Raw genomic sequence first — 19,627 nt, forward strand, 5'->3', positions numbered from 1 at the left:
CACCTACAAGTCATCTTCTCATAGGAACCCCAGTAATTCTTAATGACCAACATGAGCGCGTGTGCGCACACACTCACACATACATATAATAAATATTATAATAATCAACTTTGTTTGATATAAAAAATGTGGCTTCTCAAAGTGTTTTACAGAAATAAAAACAACAAATAAAAATAAAAAAGCACCATTTCAGTGAGGGGGTGAGCCAGTTTAGTCGAGCAAAGCAGATGTGAATTCATTTTTCGAGCCTTGATACAATTCACAACAGAGTCTAATAGGTTTTAAATCGTCAGGCATTTTCTTGACGGCAAAGGTCTCGCGGTGGATGTTGCAATGCGTCCATTAATTTCTGGAACAACCCCTCTAATTCGTGCAACTACATCGCTGTGTCAGCTTGTCATTGCTCTAGCACCGTCTGTACAAACTCCAACACATTTTATCCAGTCGATGCCATTCTCTTCGATAAATTCATTCAGAAGCTGAAATACGTGCTCTCCTGTAGTTCCTGTTGGTAGCGGCTTACAGAACAGAAAGTCCTCACGGGACGTACCCTCAAACTCGTATCTAACGTAAACGAGCAAATTGGCTAAATCGACTACAGACTCATCTAATTGCAGTGAAAAACATCTGCTCATCTTAACGCGCTCTGTCAGCGTACTTTTGATATAATCCTTCATTTCAATAATTCTATGAATGACTGTCTTTCAGGGGGGGCAGCAGGTCGAGCTGTTCAGCAGCTTTTTCTCCACACATAATAGTGTGGGGCTTACCTGCTTTAGCAATCCGCAAGCTTGCATTTTTCCACGTTTCCGTTTTTATTTCAGTGTTTATTTTAAGTTTTTATTTCATGCACATGGGAGAGAAACACAGAGACGCTCGGTGTTATTTTTCTCAAATTAACTTAGAACAGTTCTTAAATATTTTTCTGTTATTTTTCACGCTTTCCTGTGCTCACAAGATTACCTGCGTTCGTAGCACGCATTTCTATGCATTCCTGTGTTTACAACGTTGGCATTGTTCCAAAATCACGCACATTCTCTTACTTCCCTATTTGCTGGAGATACAGTAGCTTTTTTTAAATACAATTGGTCACTTGCGTCCGTAGCACGCATTCCTATAGAGTGGTATAGAATTACAGAGTATCTCTTGTGTCCACTGAAGTATTAGCGCGCACAGTATCGTAGTACGTAGGCTGCGTATTCGACACGTATTAAAATACAAAATATGAAAACCCGTCCCGATTTTTCAGCGCACACAACACAGTTCCAGGGTCATTTGGCGTACCACCTGGCGGCACGCCACGTACCACTGCAGGTACGCGTACCACAGTTTGAGAACCACTGATTTACATTATTTTCTAAATGTACCATACCGTAGATACAGTGTGGCGAGAAGACGCATTATGAATACAGCCCTACAGTACTTAACTAAAACGTGATATATAAATACAACTATCATGTTGGGAGTTGGGAGTAAGCTGTAGGAAGAATTTCCCCAATGGGAGAATAAAGCTTGAATTAAATTGAATCGTAAACGGGTCTATTGAAAATAAATAATCGCCACTTATCTTCATAACATGTACACTAGCAACCTACCACTAGATGTCTCTAAAGCATTTGATATGCTAAAATTAAGAGCCGCATACCGTTCCTTACAAGGAACTTTGTTGGAAGTGTTAAGGTGTAGCTCCCAAGAGAACGATATCATCAACTGCGCCTGCCAGACGCTTGAATATGATTGGGAAAAAAGTCAAAATAAAAAAGCCCCTACTTTGTGTCAAACAACAACCTTAGAGAAACCCTCTGGTTATGGATCTGAAACTGTTTCACATTTGAAACTGATTTATGCCATGATTTTTTGTTTAAAAAATGGCATAAAGATGGATATTTTCTGTTGTCTTCTTAGGGAACTTTCATGGTTCATCCTTCTTGAAGACCCGATGGAAATCAAGATGACTAAATACATTAGAGGTGACACATCTGTACAGCATGGATACATTTGAACATGGCATATTTAAAAATATATATACAATTATTTTGGATAGATTTATTTTTATGATAGCATTGATGGTCTTACAGATTTTCATATTTTCACTTATGTATGCAAACAACTTGTTCTGTACACTTGCATTTTGTTGTACTATATCCAAACATCAGCTAGAATTGCGTGAACATGAAGAATAAAGAAGTTTGCTGTAAAAATAATAATAATGACTCTAGGACCAAGCAAAGTGAGTCACGGACGTCCAAAGGGACTAACCGTGGAGAGCAGGAGAGCGGATAAAGACCCATCTGCGTAGCGGCGGAACGGGAAAAAGGCCCGGGCTCGTTAGTGCAAAGAGTTCGGGAGTGCCGTATAGAAACCTATGCCCTCAGGTAGCGGACGTGGGGCGACCTGGTGCTAGGCGGGTCTCAGGACATCCGAACGTCAATGCTGAGCGAGTGCAAGACACGGAAATATATAGCCCAAGGGAAAGAGAGGGACTGGAATGCCAGCCAGGAAACTAGGGACAGGACAGAGTAGGAGCGCCCTCAGGCTGCGGAGGGCGTGACAAAGTGTTTCATTCAGTTCCACTTTATTTCACACAATTCCTAATTTTTCTCCTGTCCTGTCAGATCTAGTTAAGTTTTTAAGTATTACTATTCCCCTTTCATCCTCTGCTTTAATACACTTGCAGTTTTCTTAACTTTCCAATGTGTTTAACGGGTTCACCTGAACACCATCTGCGAGACAAAAAAAGCACCATAAAACACCATTACACGTGCAAGTCAGCCATACTGTCTCTAAATAACTCCATTAAGGTGCCAAAATAGGCGCCAACTGACGTGGTAGTTGTGTACTCTCCGGAGAACAGTGCTTTGCTTCATTTTGTCCTGACCTGTCAGAATGATTAATGCCATAGAAATGTAGTGAGAGACGTGTTCTGAAAAATAGAAAACTTATTGCAACTCTTCGGGGTTCACATGGGCACCCTTGCCTGCTGCCTACACAGCTCACCCCCCCACCCACCATCGGGAACGCGAACCCGGGCTTCCGACGTCACTCAACAGGGACCCAGCCTGGTGAGCTAAAGAGAGATCTCCCCCCAGCCCAGCGGCTGTGGTCCTGCTATTACAGGGAAGGGCGGTGACGTCACCGCTCTGGTCACCGGTGGCCGTATGCGTTACACTATGTTTTAAATATAAACATCATTTCCAGACCCCCCCCCCCTTCCCCAAAAAAGACATCTAGTTGGCTCAGTTGCTAGCAGCTAATTGACGCGGAGGTCTTATCCAGCAATTTCTTGAAAGACGCCAGAGAACTGGCCTCAACAACACGGCGGGGTGGCCCCATCCAGAGCCCCGCCATCCTTAATGAACATTTCATGCACTGTGTCAAAACTACACGTGTCCATAAGAAGAATTAAGTGCATTTCAGATTGCAGGCAAGTTTTGAATTTTTCCCTTGTTCCTTTCATACGTGTCAAGAGTTCTTTGTCCAGATCAGTCACAGCAACATACCTTTCCTTGAGCACGCAGAGAAGAGGGAGGGCATAATGACAGTGGTGACACTCGACGACGATGGTGATAATATACCCTCCTTTCTGCGTCGTTAATGAAAGGTAACTATTACAGGTACTGGTTGTTACCAGTTAGGAGTTCTTGTCATTTTCATTTGCATTAAGAACTCAGCTGAAAGTGTAAGTGGAAATGTCTTTAAGAGAGAGTGATGCCTTTAGCTCTCTCCGTTCATCGTGGGACTACAGTACTTGAATGGAAACGACTGCAAAACCAAATAACAACTGTTGGTTCTCATTTATTTCTCATTTCAAAGTTTCTTAACGATTAGCCGCCTACCACGAAGCGAAACGCAGGATTACTGAGAGCAAGCCAAAAAGTGAGGCGTCTCTGCACGAATGCCCTTCCTCTTAACTACCGCAACCGCCCGACACCTGAATAATAAACAGTTGACGTAAATCTAGGTGTCATGCAGTTAAGGAAATGACCATTTACAATGTTAAATGACAGAGCAGGAATTCCAGTACAGGTGTAGCTCGCCTCACGGGTCTTTCAAACGCGTGTCCTTTGGATCTTTTGCGCTGCGGTTAAGACGAAGTTAAGAGGGAAGAAACTGGTAAACACAGTTTAGAAGAAACGGAAAAACTGGCAATTCGACTGACTATAACTACTAAGTTCGGTGACGGCTGCCCAGCTGTTGGAGATAGCAGGAACTGGTGCATCTTTCGATTTGCTTTTTAAACAAAAAAAAAAAACCGGATAAATTTCTGTATTGACTTGGGTTGTTTAACGATTGTATTGTATTGCGATTCTTTTATTTAGCATAGTCTGTAACAGTTGTTACACTGTAACGCATTTTGACTTCCTTATTTTCAGTTTAGGTTCTTATCGATAGGTCTAACATTGTCGCATATTTATGTGTGAAAATCAGTGAATCAACATACAATATACAATATCGGCGTTTGTTATATATATATTTTTATTTTAGAAGTTTACTCGGACACGTGCAATGAAGACCCTTATATCACGTGTAGTTTTCCTCTCCGGACTGTGGATTGGCTTTTTTTGCTGTTATTTCGTTTTAAATCCCATTTTAAAAGGCAACAGACTTAAATTAATGTCTAATGCGAGACACAGAGATAACTTGGACAGTTCCGAAAACTCTTTGCTGGGAACCAGGAACGTCAGTATTGATCACACACCCCACACAGGTAAGAATGGGCAGATTTCTATCTCATTTCAATTATAATATGTGAGTAATAAAACAAGATAGAATAATCGGTATAGTTAAAAAAAATACTGCTATAACTACGACGAAACAATTGGGAAAAAAAAATGAAGTGTCAGAGATATAAAACTGTGATTGGCAACCATAACCCTGATGTAATCCTCAGGATGTTTACCTTAAATCTGAGTCATTAATCAGTCTGGCTACTTGAAGTTAGACTGGGTTGGGATTAGTATCAGCCTTAAGGACATTTCTGTATTTCACGTTTAATGTCACTCAGGTGTCAGGAATGTAAGTATCTGGACCGCTAAAAAGTCTCTTTTTTTCGTCGGAGTGTTTGATACAGTATAATTTCAACCTGTTTATGAACCATTTATTGGTCAGCTATCAGGAGCCGTTCAGACAGGAATAAGGCATCCAGTCGTTAATAAGCCAGATGGAGACTTGTTTGCTAATTGTTTTTCATTACAACACACCTACAGCAAAGTATTTTGAAACAGGAAGATAGACGCAGGCATTAACAGAGTTCAATTAACTTCAGTTAAGAGCTCATGTGAAAACAACAACAACAACAAAAAAAAAAACACACACACACGGGAGAGAAGACTCCTAAAGCCACTGAGTTAAATGCAGTGCTGAACCAGGGGTCAGAATGCACTGTACTGGAGGGCTCTGCTCTGGATGGATTCAATCTTTTTTCTGCTCATGCAGGACACAGTGCTGTAAGAGAATGGTTTCTGGCCAAGCGCTGTAAAACCAAGTACGTGATATTCACTTTAGGTTTTAATATAATAGCTGGAATGAAGATGTTCATTTAAAATGCCAGATATCCACTGCACGTGATATCACCATCACCAAGTGATCTCTTATTCGAATGTAAATTCTTTACTCCTATTGAATATTCAACCTGTAGATTAGTCTTAGACTTAAAGGTGGCCCTTCTTTGCACAGAGGGTGGTGGGAGTGTGCAACAAGCCACCCAGTTATATTGTTGAAGCTGATCCCTTGTCTCCTTTCTAAAAATAATGGGATGAGCAACCAAATTAATTAGATGATTTCCTCACATTTTCCAGAAATGTTTGTGTTCTTACAATATGATAGTAATGTACTATTATCATAATATGTTTCTTATATGAAGAACAGCAATAAGTTTTGCATCTTTCATATTTAATAACACAATGTACAGTAAATGAGACCGCATTACACAGTCTGGTTGAGCAAGCAAAGGTATATAAACGTCAGCAGCCTTATTGTAAATCAAAACAGTGGATATTTTGGTCTCAGACAAGCTTTTCAAAAATAAAATGCTACTGCTTTTTCACTATTTTGTTTTCTAGGTGAGAAGAGCACGGTGGCTCAGGCTCTGTTCAGAGATGTCCGCGTGTTGTGCTGGGTGATGACTGGACCACAGAACTTGGAGAAGAAAGCTCGGCACGTTTATGCCTCCTGGGCTAAACACTGCAACAAAGTGCTCTTCATGAGCTCAAAGGAGGATAAAGAGCTGCCCGTTGTTGGGCTCAACGTCACCGAGGGCAGAGGCCAGCTGTACTGGAAAACCATCAAGGCCTTTCAACACATTCACCAGCATCATTTTGACGAGGCCGACTGGTTCATGAAAGCTGACGACGACACGTTTGTTGTGGTAGAAAACCTGCGGCACCTTCTTTCCACCTATGACACCGAAGAGCCCATCTATTTCGGGCGCAGGTTCAGGCCCTTTGTGAAGCAGGGCTATATGAGCGGGGGAGCTGGGTACGTTCTGAGCAAGGAAGCACTGAGAAGGTTTATTGAGGGTTTCAGGAGCGGGAAGTGCACTCACACCTCTTCCATTGAAGACATGGCTTTGGGAATCTGCATGGAAGTCATGGAGGTCAAAGCCGGGGATGCCAGGGACAAAAAGAAACGGGAAACATTTCATCCTTTTTCTCCTGAAGGTCACTTGATTAAAAACATTGGAATGAAAACATCATGGTACTGGGGTTACAACTATTATCCTACTACTGAGGTGAGAGCAGAAAAGGACCTGCTGTGTGGATAAATATGTAAACAGTACTTGTAGGAAGTGTTGTTATAATGTTCTAATGCCAAAGAAAAATCATAGTGTCTCCTGTTGTTCTTGGCTCAAGAGGGTCTGAACATGGCAAATTGTCTCAATGGTTGTTGTAGATGTTCTGGCCCCGGTAGATTGCTGGTTTGAGTTCCAGACAGCTAATAACATGTTCTAAACGTTTTACAGGCGGATTGAATCCTAACTCAAATGTCAGGTGTTTTCGCTGTTCAGTTAACGCCATGGAAACTAGGATAAGCTCTAGGTTCAGGTGAAGGTTTATTCTGTGCTGAAAGGAAAAGAAAAGAAATGAAACACAACATTTTGGTGGTGGAGCCTTCTTCAGGTGTGAAGAAGAAGATTACACCTGAAGGTCACACCTGAAGAAGGCTCCACAGCTGAAACGTCTTTTCTTTTCCTTTCATCATGGAATAAACCTGTATTTGCTCCTTTGCAGCCTACTCATGCTGACCCAGTTACCAACTTGAACTTCAGCTCTGGTCTGATGAGCTGTTGTCTGATGGCTATGGAAATTATCTACAGTTCCTACCAACCCTTGGGTTGTAATTCTTTATCTGTTGAAGCTGGTACAAAAATGCAACCACATTCCTCGCTTCCCTATGTTAAGACAGTATAAAAAATAAGGGCTGCTCTAAATGTGCTTAAAATCACTTGTAATTTTAAAATGTCAACATGCAACACAGGGCACAGGGGTGCTGTTGTAAAGAGAAGTGTATTTGAGATACATTGCTAATACATTACTGTAGTATTTTTAATCTGGGTTTGCAAAATTGTACGCACACTTATCTGTTATCTGGATAGAGTGTATCATTTACTAAAAGCATATATTGACAACTGTGTCATTTGCTTTAGGAAAATTGCAGGAAATGTTTTATGCAGCACAGCCTTTGATAAACATTTTGGATGCAACAGAAATCAAGATATTGCACAAAAGCCTGTTACCTGCATAATGAGTATCCCCATACCTTAGCAAATTGTCAGCTGTCCTTTGTAACAGGATTTCCTTATGTAATATGCGGCACCTGGCTTGAGTAATGCATTATGCATTGAGTAAGCTGTACTTTCCTTAAACAAACATATTAGCTGCTGTACCTTTGTTATGAATGGGTAGGGCTGTGCACATTTCTGTGTCTTCCTCAGTTACTTCCTCAGTGTAAGCCCACTAACGTAATCATAAGCACAGCACAGGCCACTAACCAGTTTTCATTGCAGTGTCATTTCTTTGTTGACATGTTTTAAAGTATGTTTTCTTCTTCTAAAACCCTGTTTTTTAAAATTTTAGAATGTTTATATCTTTTTCTAAAGCATTTTTCCTTTTTTTTCAGGGCCCTGGATGCTGTTCAGATTTGGCTATATCTTTTCATTACGTCAGTCCAAGGACAATGTATGAGCTCCAGTACTATACCTACCATTTGCGTCCTTATGGGTACAAGTACAGATATAATCCGGATTCAGTGCCTAGCAGGCATGAAATGCCAACACCTAAAGCAACACCTGTGAAACTTAAGATCTTGGGGGGAAAAAATGCAGCTAAGCGGAGTTCAATAACTGAGAAGAGAGATGAAACAGGTCTGTACATTTCTCAGACTTAAAGATCGGAGTTTACTTTTCCTTCGGAAAATTTTGATTGCCTGGCATTAAAAGGTAACCAGATGCATCTTGGTCCGTGCTCAGGCAATCAGCCAATAGGAGAGACCTTCCCAGTCACGTGAAGGAAAGCAAGTGGAATTCTGTGTGATAAACATCCCTGAACCTTTTCAACAGCTCAGTTTAATAAAATGCCAATTTTTATGTCAAGTTGATTTATTTAAAGCCATATTATGTCTTTATTGTGCAATACCTGACCTCTATGGCTATGTATTTATTTGTATAGCTATAAATAAAAATGCTCCAGCACAGGGGTTCTAAACCTTTACTGCAGTCTGCTTCTCTTTGATTTTCAGAGTGTGTTCTTGCACCCTATCAAAAATCATTGAAATAATTTGTGTTTTTCATGACGTACCTTCTAAAAAATCTGGCACATCTTGGACCCCAAGTTAAGGACCACTGCTCTATCAGGTGCAGTACTGTGGAAATGAGAAACCCCCTTTTTAGAGCCTTTTCACTCCAAACAGGCAAGAGCAAAGATAAAAGACAACAGAATTTCTTTATTAAAGAGCTGCTTCCTAGGAGCTTTATTAAAGTGAAATGCCCTGTGTACAATATGGACTGGCATCAGATTCAGGGTGCACAGTATAGGCCACCTTCTCTACTTCTATACAGGATGTGAAGCTTGCCAGGAATAAGCAGCTTTTTCATAAGGGATGGATGGATAAATACTGAGATGCTGAATATCTGTATATGGAATAATACAGGGGAAATAATTACAGATATGAAAACTTCCACTTTATATTCAAAGTGTATTTCATATAAAATCATATGTATAGTTACAATTTTTGTTTTTAAAAAATTAAATAATTTGGTCATGTTAAAATTGTTGATGCTGGTTAGTCTTTTTTTCTAAAACAAACAAAAAAAATAAATATCACCAGTTACTTTTTGATAATACTCACTATGTTTGTAACTTGCACACATTTAATTTATGACATGGCTTTCCAGCGACAATTACTTTGCCCACATTGATCGATGAGGATCTGTTTTTAAGACTGGGCTGTCCAGGTCCATTGCCTTTACCCACATTGATAGAATGAGGACCTGCACATACTGTAAGCTTCACTGCTGCCCACTAGCCAGAGCAACTGAATGACTTACAGAGCGCCAGCTCCTCCGACGGGAATTGTTCAGTCAACAACATCAACTCCCCATATAACACTGCTCATCTGGCTTCTTTTTAAGCTTGATGGTATTAAACTTGTTGCTGCTGCTGTTGTGTGTGTATGTTTTGGCAATTCCTCAATGTCTTTGTGTTGGAACACACTGCAAATAAACATTTCATTGCAGTCGTGCATATGACAGATAAACTGAACTATTAACTCCCCAGCCTGCTACTTGTGTGTTCTTGTGTGTCAAGTGTTCTTTAAACATAAATGTTTACCTTTCGGTAGGTACTGTGTCATCTTCTTATGCGCTGTATTAATGCATAATGGAGAGAGCTGCTGTCTTCAGAGGAACGCAGGTTTGTATCGAATTGTTTCAAATCTTTTCTTGGTTTTCACACTTCCATTTGAAGTACGAAAAAGTCTTCAGGTATGGTAGTTAAAACTTGTCCATTATAAATAAATCAATATGCCAAACTTTCTTTGATGGTTAAATGTAAAGGAATTTAGTCAGCTTGGCACAGTGAGTTAAAACCAACAGTATTGAACATTGAGTATTATATGTTTTGTACGGCATTCATTCAACTATACTCTCTTCCTTTTTTCACTCTGAACACAGCCCACGTTTTTGTGGTTATGTCTATTTTTATAGGAATAATACCTACAATGAAGCACCACAAACAAAACAGCAGCATGACCCTGAGCTATCGGTAAAGAATGCAGGTTCCCAGCACTGTATTTGCAGTGCAACTAAGATGAAAATGTAGTAAAAACACCAGATATATTTTAGAATTGCTTACTGTAAATCTTTCCATTCACACGAGCTACTTTGAGGAGAATTTCACTGTTGGAGTTTCTGATTTTTACATGTTTAAAACAACTGTGGTAAATGTACCTTTTTTTAAAATAGTCTTTTTTCTAGTTTTTGTCAGTTGGTTTTGTAGGGTTATGGTCTGTGTTAATGTTCAACCTTCACCACAAAACTGTCCTTTGAAAAACCAATTAAACCATAATTAACACCACAGTATCAAATGTAGCTCAGTCTGAAATGAAGCACAACAATAATGAAATCTGTGCGGCTGCCTTTCTCTCTTCTCTCCTCTTAAAACCCTATTACGTCACTTATCATGCTACTTGGTCCCTTTAACCTGTCTGACCCAATTCCTAATTCCTGCTGCATCAGAATCTAGCATGTGTTTAAATGGCATGGGTCTTCTATTATGAATATTTAATACTGTTTTATACTGTTTTCAGGTCAGAAATATAAACTAAGATACAGTTTACTTTCCCTGACTAACCTGAAAAGAAGGAGGTTTTTTAATTTTTAGGCCTAAATTCCTACAGTGTGTTGTATCAGTAGGGTGTAGAAGTGCTGTAGGACAGGAAAACTACTGTAAGTAGGTAATAAAATCTGAAACATCTCTGACAATGGGTGCAGAGGAAGAATAGTCTGGCCAAACAGGTTGGGAGGAGAGCACTTTTAACATATCTGTGAAACCTATTGTTTGCATAAGTCCTGTGTGCCCAGTCACAGGGAGAAGTGTTCCTGCTGTCTTTTTTTAATTGCACATCACTGGAGTGCATGAGTGAGGTCAAAAGTGAAGGCGTGTTGTGTTTTCAATGTGAAACTGCAAATTTGTAGGCTTATCTTAAACCATTGACGTTGCTGCGGTGTAACAATAAATCCTGTTTCTCTTCTTTATGCAGTTCTTTTAGTGTTACAAGATCTTACTCAAAGTATACTTTGTTACACAAAGTACACAAAGTGTTACAGATTAAAATGACCTATCATCTTTAAAGGTCCAGGCAAGACTACAATTAAGGAATCTGAATAATGGTGTTTAAGGTGACTACATACTGTTATCATATTTATGTATGCATGTGACCAGGATTCTGTAATAGATGATGCCCGCTCATTGGGAACAAGCAGAGGTTAACTCCACACTGAAAAGTGAAAGGAGAGAAGAAATGACACCTTGATTTAGCAGTGGCATCTTCTTCAGATGTCCACTTATTTGCCATCCTTGGGCTGTCCATAGTCTTCCTCAAAGCTCTAATATTGTCAAGAATATTTCCTTCCCACTTCTGATTCTAATTATTTGTGTAAACTCCAAGATGATAGCAACTACATAAAAAAGAGATCACAGAAAACAGGAAACTGCTCGGCTTCCTTATAAGATATTTCTTGTTAAATTAATCAATGAGAACTTTTTTTCTGATTTCCTCAGAATCTTTTACAGATGAGCAAGTACAAAATAATATATTTTTTTAATGTTAGAGCTGTTCACCTCTTGGGTGATGAAGGTCTGGAGATCATTCCATTTGCTTTAGCTGTGGAAAAATAAACAATTACAACACATGAGTAGATGATGGAGCATGAAATCTGATTTTTTTAAAAACACAGGCTACAAAAACATGGTTATTGTTTCTTTCTGATCTGAATTTAGCAGGCCTTGGTCCTGGAAAGATCAATAAGCAGTTTATGCATCAGTGAAGTATCATGTTACCAGGGAATCTGGTCATAAAGCCAGTTAATAAGTCAGTTAATGTTTACATTCACTTACCCTTTATCTTCTCACACATGTATTTCTACAGCTGTCTTCTGTATCAAAGCGGTTCCTGTTGCCTTGACAACCTCCGTACCAGAACTGGGCACAAGCATTGGCTGTAGAGTCGTAGTACCATTTGACCACATACTCCCTGCATGGTCCTGGGTCCAAATGGTCATCGCATCCTCTATCTGAAAGTCAGAAAAATCAGTGAGTGAGTTTTGTGTGTTTCGCCAGCCCTCCAGCAACATTCTGGCTGCTGTTCTGAACCCAGGAGATATTTCAATTTTTTAATTGCCTCTTTTTTCTTTACTATTTACTACCAAATGGGGTAGACAGGCTTCTCTGGTTTCTAATTGTTCTTAGGTACTAAAAAACAAACTAGATGACCGCTCTCTTGTTTGCAAATGTTCTTATGTTCCTCCTCAAGGCAGCTGTGTGTAAGACAGAGAAGCCATTTTATAAACCACAAAGACAAAATACATAGTCTGTTATTCTGTTTAAAGACAAAATACATAGTCTGCTATTCTGTTTAAAGACAAGTTCATAACAATCTTTTGAACATTCTCATTATTTTTTTAATGCTCAAGTTCCCTCTGTACAGGCTTGAGAAATGACTGAAATCTTGTTTAAAAAATTCTAATCCTGCACAGAATTACTGAATAATTCAGGAGAAATGTAATAAAGTAATTTATTTATACATTTAAACTTCATTATTCCTAGGTTATTACTTGAAAAAGGACTAAAATCCTACTTTCAATTGTCAAATGTTTGTATTAGATGTCCATACATCCTAATCCTGTGAAAAAGAATTGATTTGCCAAAGACAACGCACACAAAAGAGAGCCATTATAAGACCAAAATCAGGAATTTTCAAAAATACATACTGTATATTCACTAATAGGTTCAATGTTCAATGTATGATTCCCGATTTTTAGCTGTTGTTAAGATGAAATTTATTGCCTTGGAAGCTTTTTCGCTTTGGAACTTACTGTAAGTGATTATGGAGAGAATCAGCGGTCAATTAGAGGTGTGTGTGTCTGTGTGTTTCTGTGGGGCTACGGTGTGTGTGTTCACCAAGTCAGTCTGGAATGACTCAGTCCTGAAACAATCCCCCTTCACAGTGAGAAAACAAACACATAAAAAGTGTATTTCATTTGTACTTGTTAGCCAATCCATTTTACCAATTACCCTGATTTTTCCATCTCTAGTATACAACCTATCATTCATTTCAATTCAAATTTATGTGTCATTATACTTACACGGGTGCATAGTATAGTGAAAAGTGTTTCTGATTAGTCTCTCAGGTGCAGTATATAAATAGAACAGCAGACAAGACAATAGACAGAAATACAAAAACAGTGTAAACAACAGTATAGCGCCAGTACAAAAACTGTGCAAATATGCAAGCAGAGAAAAGTTTACAAACAGGACAAAAACAGTGCGAAAGTAATTCAGCGAACAGTGCAAAAATAATACGGTGATTAATTAACAGTACAACTAGTACAGTTGTAAGTACAATTTCAGCTTACATTCAGTTGTCGTGCATGTACTGTAGTGGTGTAGGAGTACAGTCATTGGGGGTACAGGAAGAAGTGAGGAGAGATCACAGTATGATGGGAGGGAGTGGGGGCGTCACCAGCTTGACGGCTCTGGGGAAGAAGCTATTTTGGAATCTAGTTGTGTGCGACTGGAGGGTCCAGAACCTTCTACCAAATGGTAGGGGGACAAACAAGTTATGACTGGGGTGAGTGGGGTCAGACATAATTTTGGTGGCTTTTTTCAGACTGCTGGTGTTGTATATTTCCTGGATGGAGGGTAAGGCGCTGCCGATGATGTGTTGGGCAGTTTTGACCACCCGCTGCAGTGCCTTGCGGTCGGACGCGGTGCAGTTGCCGTACCAGACTGTGATGCAGCTGGTCAGTGTGCTCTCCACCACACCTCTGTAGAAGTTGGTGAGGAATATTTGTCATATATCTAATAACATCTGAATTACCCAGGAACATTTTTTTACAGCATGTCAGATACGAGTGCAGGTATGGGGTCTAGGTTATTGATTATTAAGATAAGTATTGGAATCATGATACAATAATGGAACATGACCCCCTATATTCTTGATAATACAAATCAATCAGAAACCCCTAGCTTGAACCGGCGAAGAATTTATTGCGCTTGCATTACTTAGTGTGGGAAACCAACTAGAGATCCCAGATTTATTTCTGTGTATTCACAGTTCAGTGTGAAAAACCGGAGACATGTTATGGGACAACATGTCCCATGCGAGCGATTACCTGACAGGAAGGATTCCCGTTCCAGTGGCAGAGGCAGAGGGGCGGGGAGCCAACCCGTCTCTGGGGAATATGGCTTTTGTGTGGGCGCTTGAGGGCCAGATGCAGCAGCGGAAGTTTCGCTGTCAAACGACGGGACAGGAAGCTCCTTTCTGGAATCAATCCGCTCCATTCTGGAAGCATTAACAGGACCAGGACCCTCAGGAGCAGTGGTTAACACTGATTTTCCAGGCGGTGCCGGCTGTGAAAATAATTACAATAATACTAAAGGCCATGCTAGCTCCTGGATTTATAGCCCCCCAGCCCCAGCTTCATACCTTCATACACAGATAAAACACAACTGCACACCAAGACTGCACAATCTGTTCCTATTAATTAAATTAAAGAAAAAGTAAAATACAAAAGGAGCTCTTTGACTTCTGGCAGTGGTGTTGCTAACATCTATAAGTTATGAAAGAACTAAAGTTTAAAGGACTGCACAAAAATAAAGCTTGAAGATTCGAGTCAAGGACAAGGCTACATGTATTGTATTTATAGTACCTCCTTATATACCCTGTTGTAGTCTCCATTGAAACGAGGAGTGTCTGTTCTTTCTGGTGTCTCTCTGAAGAGCTCGGAAGTAGTGGCGATTCCAGGGGGAAGAATAGAGCTGGGAATCGGACTGAACAGAGAACCATCTTCACTTTCGCAGATTCTGCTCAGCAGCTTACTTTCCAGAGCTGAAAAATTCACAAGATTGATAAAAGAACTTCTTGTGATGCTTCATTAGCATTGTGTCTATGCAATTCACAGTCAAGGCATCTTCAACGTGCTTGAAAACAACACAACATGAAACTATAGCAAATATGGATATTAAATGTACAGCAACATTTTAAAACTATGCAAGATTCAAAATTGTGTTTATACACTATAGCTCAAAGATGTGGAAGAATCCAATATACAGAGAGGGGGGTGTGGACAATACTGCCCACTGTTCTTTGGGTAAACCCCTAGCTTAGTCATATTTTGGCACCTCTAACCAGAAACAATTTTTCTATAAAGTCTATAAGGCACTGGGAGACAATATTTCCTAATGAGAGTTCACTGCCTTAAAAATTAACCTATTCATAACTAATGTGCCCTCGGTTCAAATCCTGGGGTGCTCTCTGCGTGGAGATTGTATATTCTCCCCATGTTCATGTGGGCTCCCTCTGGGTTTGAAGGCACCAATCCCTGGAGAGAACTAGGCTTCTTTTATGAATCAGAATATGTGCGGTAATATGTGTGCAGCATTTAAGAAGACATATGCAACAGATTAACTAGAAAGTCTCTGTGAAATTCACAGCGATAACACAGTCATTCATTGATAAACACAATCCAGCACTTAGTGTGCCTCAAGCTGGAATAAGCCAATATATCGTTGCAAACTGCATTAGATGTCACAAAATCACTTAGTAGAGATCACATGTCATAGTTTTATTCCTATTGATGGGCACAGCCCTGATCTTGTCTCATAAAAATACCCCCAAAAAGCCTCAAACTTAATAGATGAAAGAAAACAAGAAATTAAAAAACACAGATTTCCAATTTTCCAATTTTCCAAGTCCTGTGGAAATACCTCAAAAATCAATAACTTGTTGCTACATGGAGTGCTACATAAACTGAGTGTACAGTATCTAGCATGTGCTTGTCCTTTCAGCAAATAATAAAAGGAGACCATTGTAAGAATAATCTGAGGTGAATTTCCTTGTCATCATTTGTTTCTGATAATTGAATATCACACAGAAAAGGCTAAAAGATGTTCAAGGTTTGTCGTCAGAAGCTGTTTGTAATGTTCGTATAGTACATTAGTCCTTTCTGTGGAATGAAGTACATCACAGTTCTTTTAAATGATGAATATGTGGACACCAATTTAGTAATTTTCTAACTAATCTGGACATGGGAAAGGGGAAAAATAACTTTCTTGCTCATCTGAAAATGAAGCACTTACCAGGAAGGGTCATGAAGTCATCAATGAGGTAGACATGTTCCTCATCCGGATCAGAGGCAATGATGTTCATCTCATTCTTGAACTCCTGGTATAAGATGTCGCTCTTGTTCACGACTCCAATCACGAACATCTCGATGTTGGTGGCGTGAGACTCCCTCACCACCACCTCCAGTTTCACAGAGTCGCGCTTGTCGGCCTGTCCGTCAGTTATGACTATCGCGACTTTCCTCACTCCTGGCCTGGAAGCCTGGAAGATCTGATTTGCCTGTTTGATGGCACTCCCCGTGTATGTGCCCTCTCCAAGATAGGTCATTTTGCGCACTGCAGCCTTCACCTCCTCCTGGCTTAACTGCTGGTGTAAGCTGGCCACTACGACGTTGATGTGGCTGTACAGGACCACACCGATGCGCGAGGCTTCTCGACTCACAGAGACTCGGTCTATCAGGGCATTGACAAAGTCTTTGACCACGTTGAAGTTGTCTGGCCCGACGCTTTCCGAACTGTCGATCACAAAGACAAGCTCCAGTGGGCTTTCTCTGCATTTCACACCACAACCTAAAGAAAGTAGCGCAAACGACAAGAAATGAGAGAGTTCAGATCTACAACCTGATCTCTATCAAGATCTACAGCCATGAAACACATTCCTGCTCCCATTGAACGATCACAGGGTCTGGTTTTCATTGTCTCTCATCTCTTAAGAACTCTATAGAACTGATTACTGATTCGAGAGGCCCAAATTACCCAGCTTCCAGGTTTTTAGTTTTCAAGAATTTTAAGTTATCTGGAAAATCTGTGGGAAGGGGAGAGCAGTAATGGGTGTCACTGGTCTTGAAAAGTGTAAATAATAAAACACTCACATTTTAATTTACAAGGAACTCATTCTCAGTTATGTTAATTTCAAAATCATTTTACAAATGAGTATTTTTTCAAATATTTGAATGCTGACATTTGCACAATTAACAAAATTACGCTCTGGTGTTCAAGTTATATTTGTGAAATTAAATTAAATTGTCAATGTGCTATTCAATCACATTGAAATAGCAAACAAACTGTCTTTTTCAGAGAAAGATGAACTAATGATACAAAAACAATTTCTTTAGCACTGTACATATTTTCTACATAAAACATAAATGAATAAAATTATTGTCGTTGTTTGTTACAAATATGTGTTTTCACTTTCAACGGCGCAAAGGTTAATGATGCAGAAAATGTTTCAAAAGGTTGCAATTATCATTTTTGCCATTTACGTTTTGTTACAATGCTCATAAAAATATTATATTAAATAAGATAAAGAAGTGACTAAAAGAACAGTAAAAGCAAAAAATGCTGACTTTTGAGTATTGTCAGTCTTAATAACCAACTGAAATTCATTTGAAGAACAATATTTGACTGCTTAACTAAATAGATAAACTCTTTGGTGACTGTATGTGCTTAGCAGAAGTATAGTATTATATATATATAAAGTTCTTACCACAGATTTCTCTGATTATTTTAATAACTTCTTCTCTCTAAAATTAAAAGGGAAGAAATGGTGGATAGATTAATTCATTTGGAATTATTTTGGAAATCTCTTTTTCCACTGTAAAGCAGGACTTTCCAAGGCTGAATGTACTTGTCTGACAGTCTCAGGGCCTAGAGGCGTATGGAGAAAGACCAGGTGCGGGGCTGCCCTTACTGTTTCTGCATTGATCCACACACGGAAGATGGTTGTGAGAATAGAAAATCTCTTCTTTCCTCATCATGCGATTCTATCACTCTTCTCGCATGATGATGTTAACTGGCAAGCTAGTGGAGAGAGTTTTCCCCAGATGACTTCTTTATGGGCTTCCTGATTTCAGCTGCTCAAGATGCAGTTTCCTGGTTCTTAACAAATCTTGGCGTCGCTGTAATTACCCGGAACTTCAGCTTATCTATTTTTTCATATCAGAGAGATTCTGTGTGACATTCTCACAGGAACAGCCAGAAGTTAATATTCATAAAGGGCTTAACTGCAAACTTAAATTACTGTACCTCCACAAAACATTTCTTAATTCCTTGCAGGTGGAACCTACATAACAAGCTCTTCTTGTTTGTGACAGGTTTGAGATTTTTAACAAAGATCAACTAACCCTTAAATACTGTACATGTGTCTCTCTCTAATTTCTGAATAATATGACACCATTGACTCTGAACTAACCTTTTTACAACATGCAGTTTTGTTTACAGACATTCTCACATCTATTTGTACTGTAAGAGAATTTTTTATATACAATGAAGATATTATTATTACTTACCATTATTTATCAATAAATATATTTATTTTAAATTTATGCTGTCTAAGCACTTTGCTAAAATGGTTGAGTGGATTTATGCCATCTAAAAGCATGAAAAAAAAACCCTATATATGCTAATAATGGAAATAGATCACATTTTATTCAGGCTTTTTCCAATTTGTTTGATCTTGGAAAATACCTTCGAGGGTTCTTTACGATTGCAGTAGATAAGTATAGCTATTTTTCCCATCTCATCAATTTTTATCTTACGTTAAAGAGCATTAGCTCATAGACTCATGTTTCTGCATTGATCTACACACAAATATGTATTTTAATTTTACTCACAGTTAGGCCAGGATCTCCCTTTTGCCCTGTTCTCCCCTGTAATACAAAAGAATGATCATTTGGTTATACTGTATAATGAAAATTCAACAGTCTAAGCTTCATAACAAATAGCCAACTGAGCACATAAATAATGCTGTGTTATTTCAAGCAGAAAGCAAGTGAACAACACCACACAAGAGCAACAACAAGTTTGTTGCTGGAGCAGTGCTTGGCATGACAAAAAGTTTTTGTCATAACAACTGAGCAGAAACCTAAACAGAAAAGCTGTAGGTTCATATTCACAGATTTATTTTAATTAATCTTTACCAGTCTGCCACTAAGATATTCTGCTTAAACATCGCTGTCTGGTGGCTTGCATTTGTTCAAATGGATCATAAAATTTGCGTGGCTATGTAAAAATGCCCTTTAGTTTCATTTTGCTTCATTTCTATACTTCAATCCATTCAAACAGACCTGAGTGTTGTTTAGGATTGGCACTAGAAATTCATGCACATGTAAAAGTGAAATATCATACGGGTGACCCTGGTGATCCAGGTCCTCCAAACTCTCCTTTGTCTCCTTTCCTCCCTCGATCACCCGAAAAGCCTCGATCTCCCTGCAATGTTCCACGGACACATGCGGAAAGTAACAGAGGGATCAAAATGTTATAGATGGTACAGGTTTAATGTGGCATGT

General features: G+C 39.3%; 2 protein-coding genes across 2 annotated transcripts in view; one reads left to right on the plus strand and one right to left on the minus strand.

Moving 5' to 3' along the window:
- Nucleotides 1-4,000: 4,000 nt before the first annotated feature.
- Nucleotides 4,001-9,315, plus strand: c1galt1a (core 1 synthase, glycoprotein-N-acetylgalactosamine 3-beta-galactosyltransferase 1a). The gene is made up of 3 exons (XM_088929749.1): nt 4,001-4,708; nt 6,063-6,730; nt 8,119-9,315. The coding sequence occupies exons 1-3, from the start codon at nt 4,507-4,509 to the stop codon at nt 8,383-8,385; spliced, it is 1,137 nt and encodes a 378-aa protein (XP_088785875.1). The 5' UTR covers nt 4,001-4,506; the 3' UTR covers nt 8,386-9,315.
- Nucleotides 9,316-11,722: 2,407 nt separating this feature from the next.
- LOC148823149 (uncharacterized) overlaps nt 11,723-19,627 on the minus strand; it is a 38,289-nt gene continuing 30,384 nt past the window's right edge. Inside the window, exons 29-36 of the mRNA XM_088929748.1 lie at nt 19,467-19,547; nt 18,953-18,988; nt 17,827-17,863; nt 16,356-16,910; nt 14,927-15,105; nt 14,390-14,627; nt 12,114-12,289; nt 11,723-11,880 (exon numbers count right to left, since the gene is read on the minus strand). Coding sequence (XP_088785874.1) covers nt 12,117-12,289; nt 14,390-14,627; nt 14,927-15,105; nt 16,356-16,910; nt 17,827-17,863; nt 18,953-18,988; nt 19,467-19,547 — 1,299 coding nt within the window. The 3' untranslated portion in view covers nt 11,723-11,880; nt 12,114-12,116. The remainder of the gene's footprint in view (nt 11,881-12,113; nt 12,290-14,389; nt 14,628-14,926; nt 15,106-16,355; nt 16,911-17,826; nt 17,864-18,952; nt 18,989-19,466; nt 19,548-19,627) is intronic.

The sequence above is a fragment of the Atractosteus spatula genome, chromosome 12, assembly GCF_055471065.1.
Source record: "Atractosteus spatula isolate fAtrSpa1 chromosome 12, fAtrSpa1.hap1, whole genome shotgun sequence".
In the NCBI taxonomy this organism is placed as follows: domain Eukaryota; kingdom Metazoa; phylum Chordata; class Actinopteri; order Semionotiformes; family Lepisosteidae; genus Atractosteus; species Atractosteus spatula.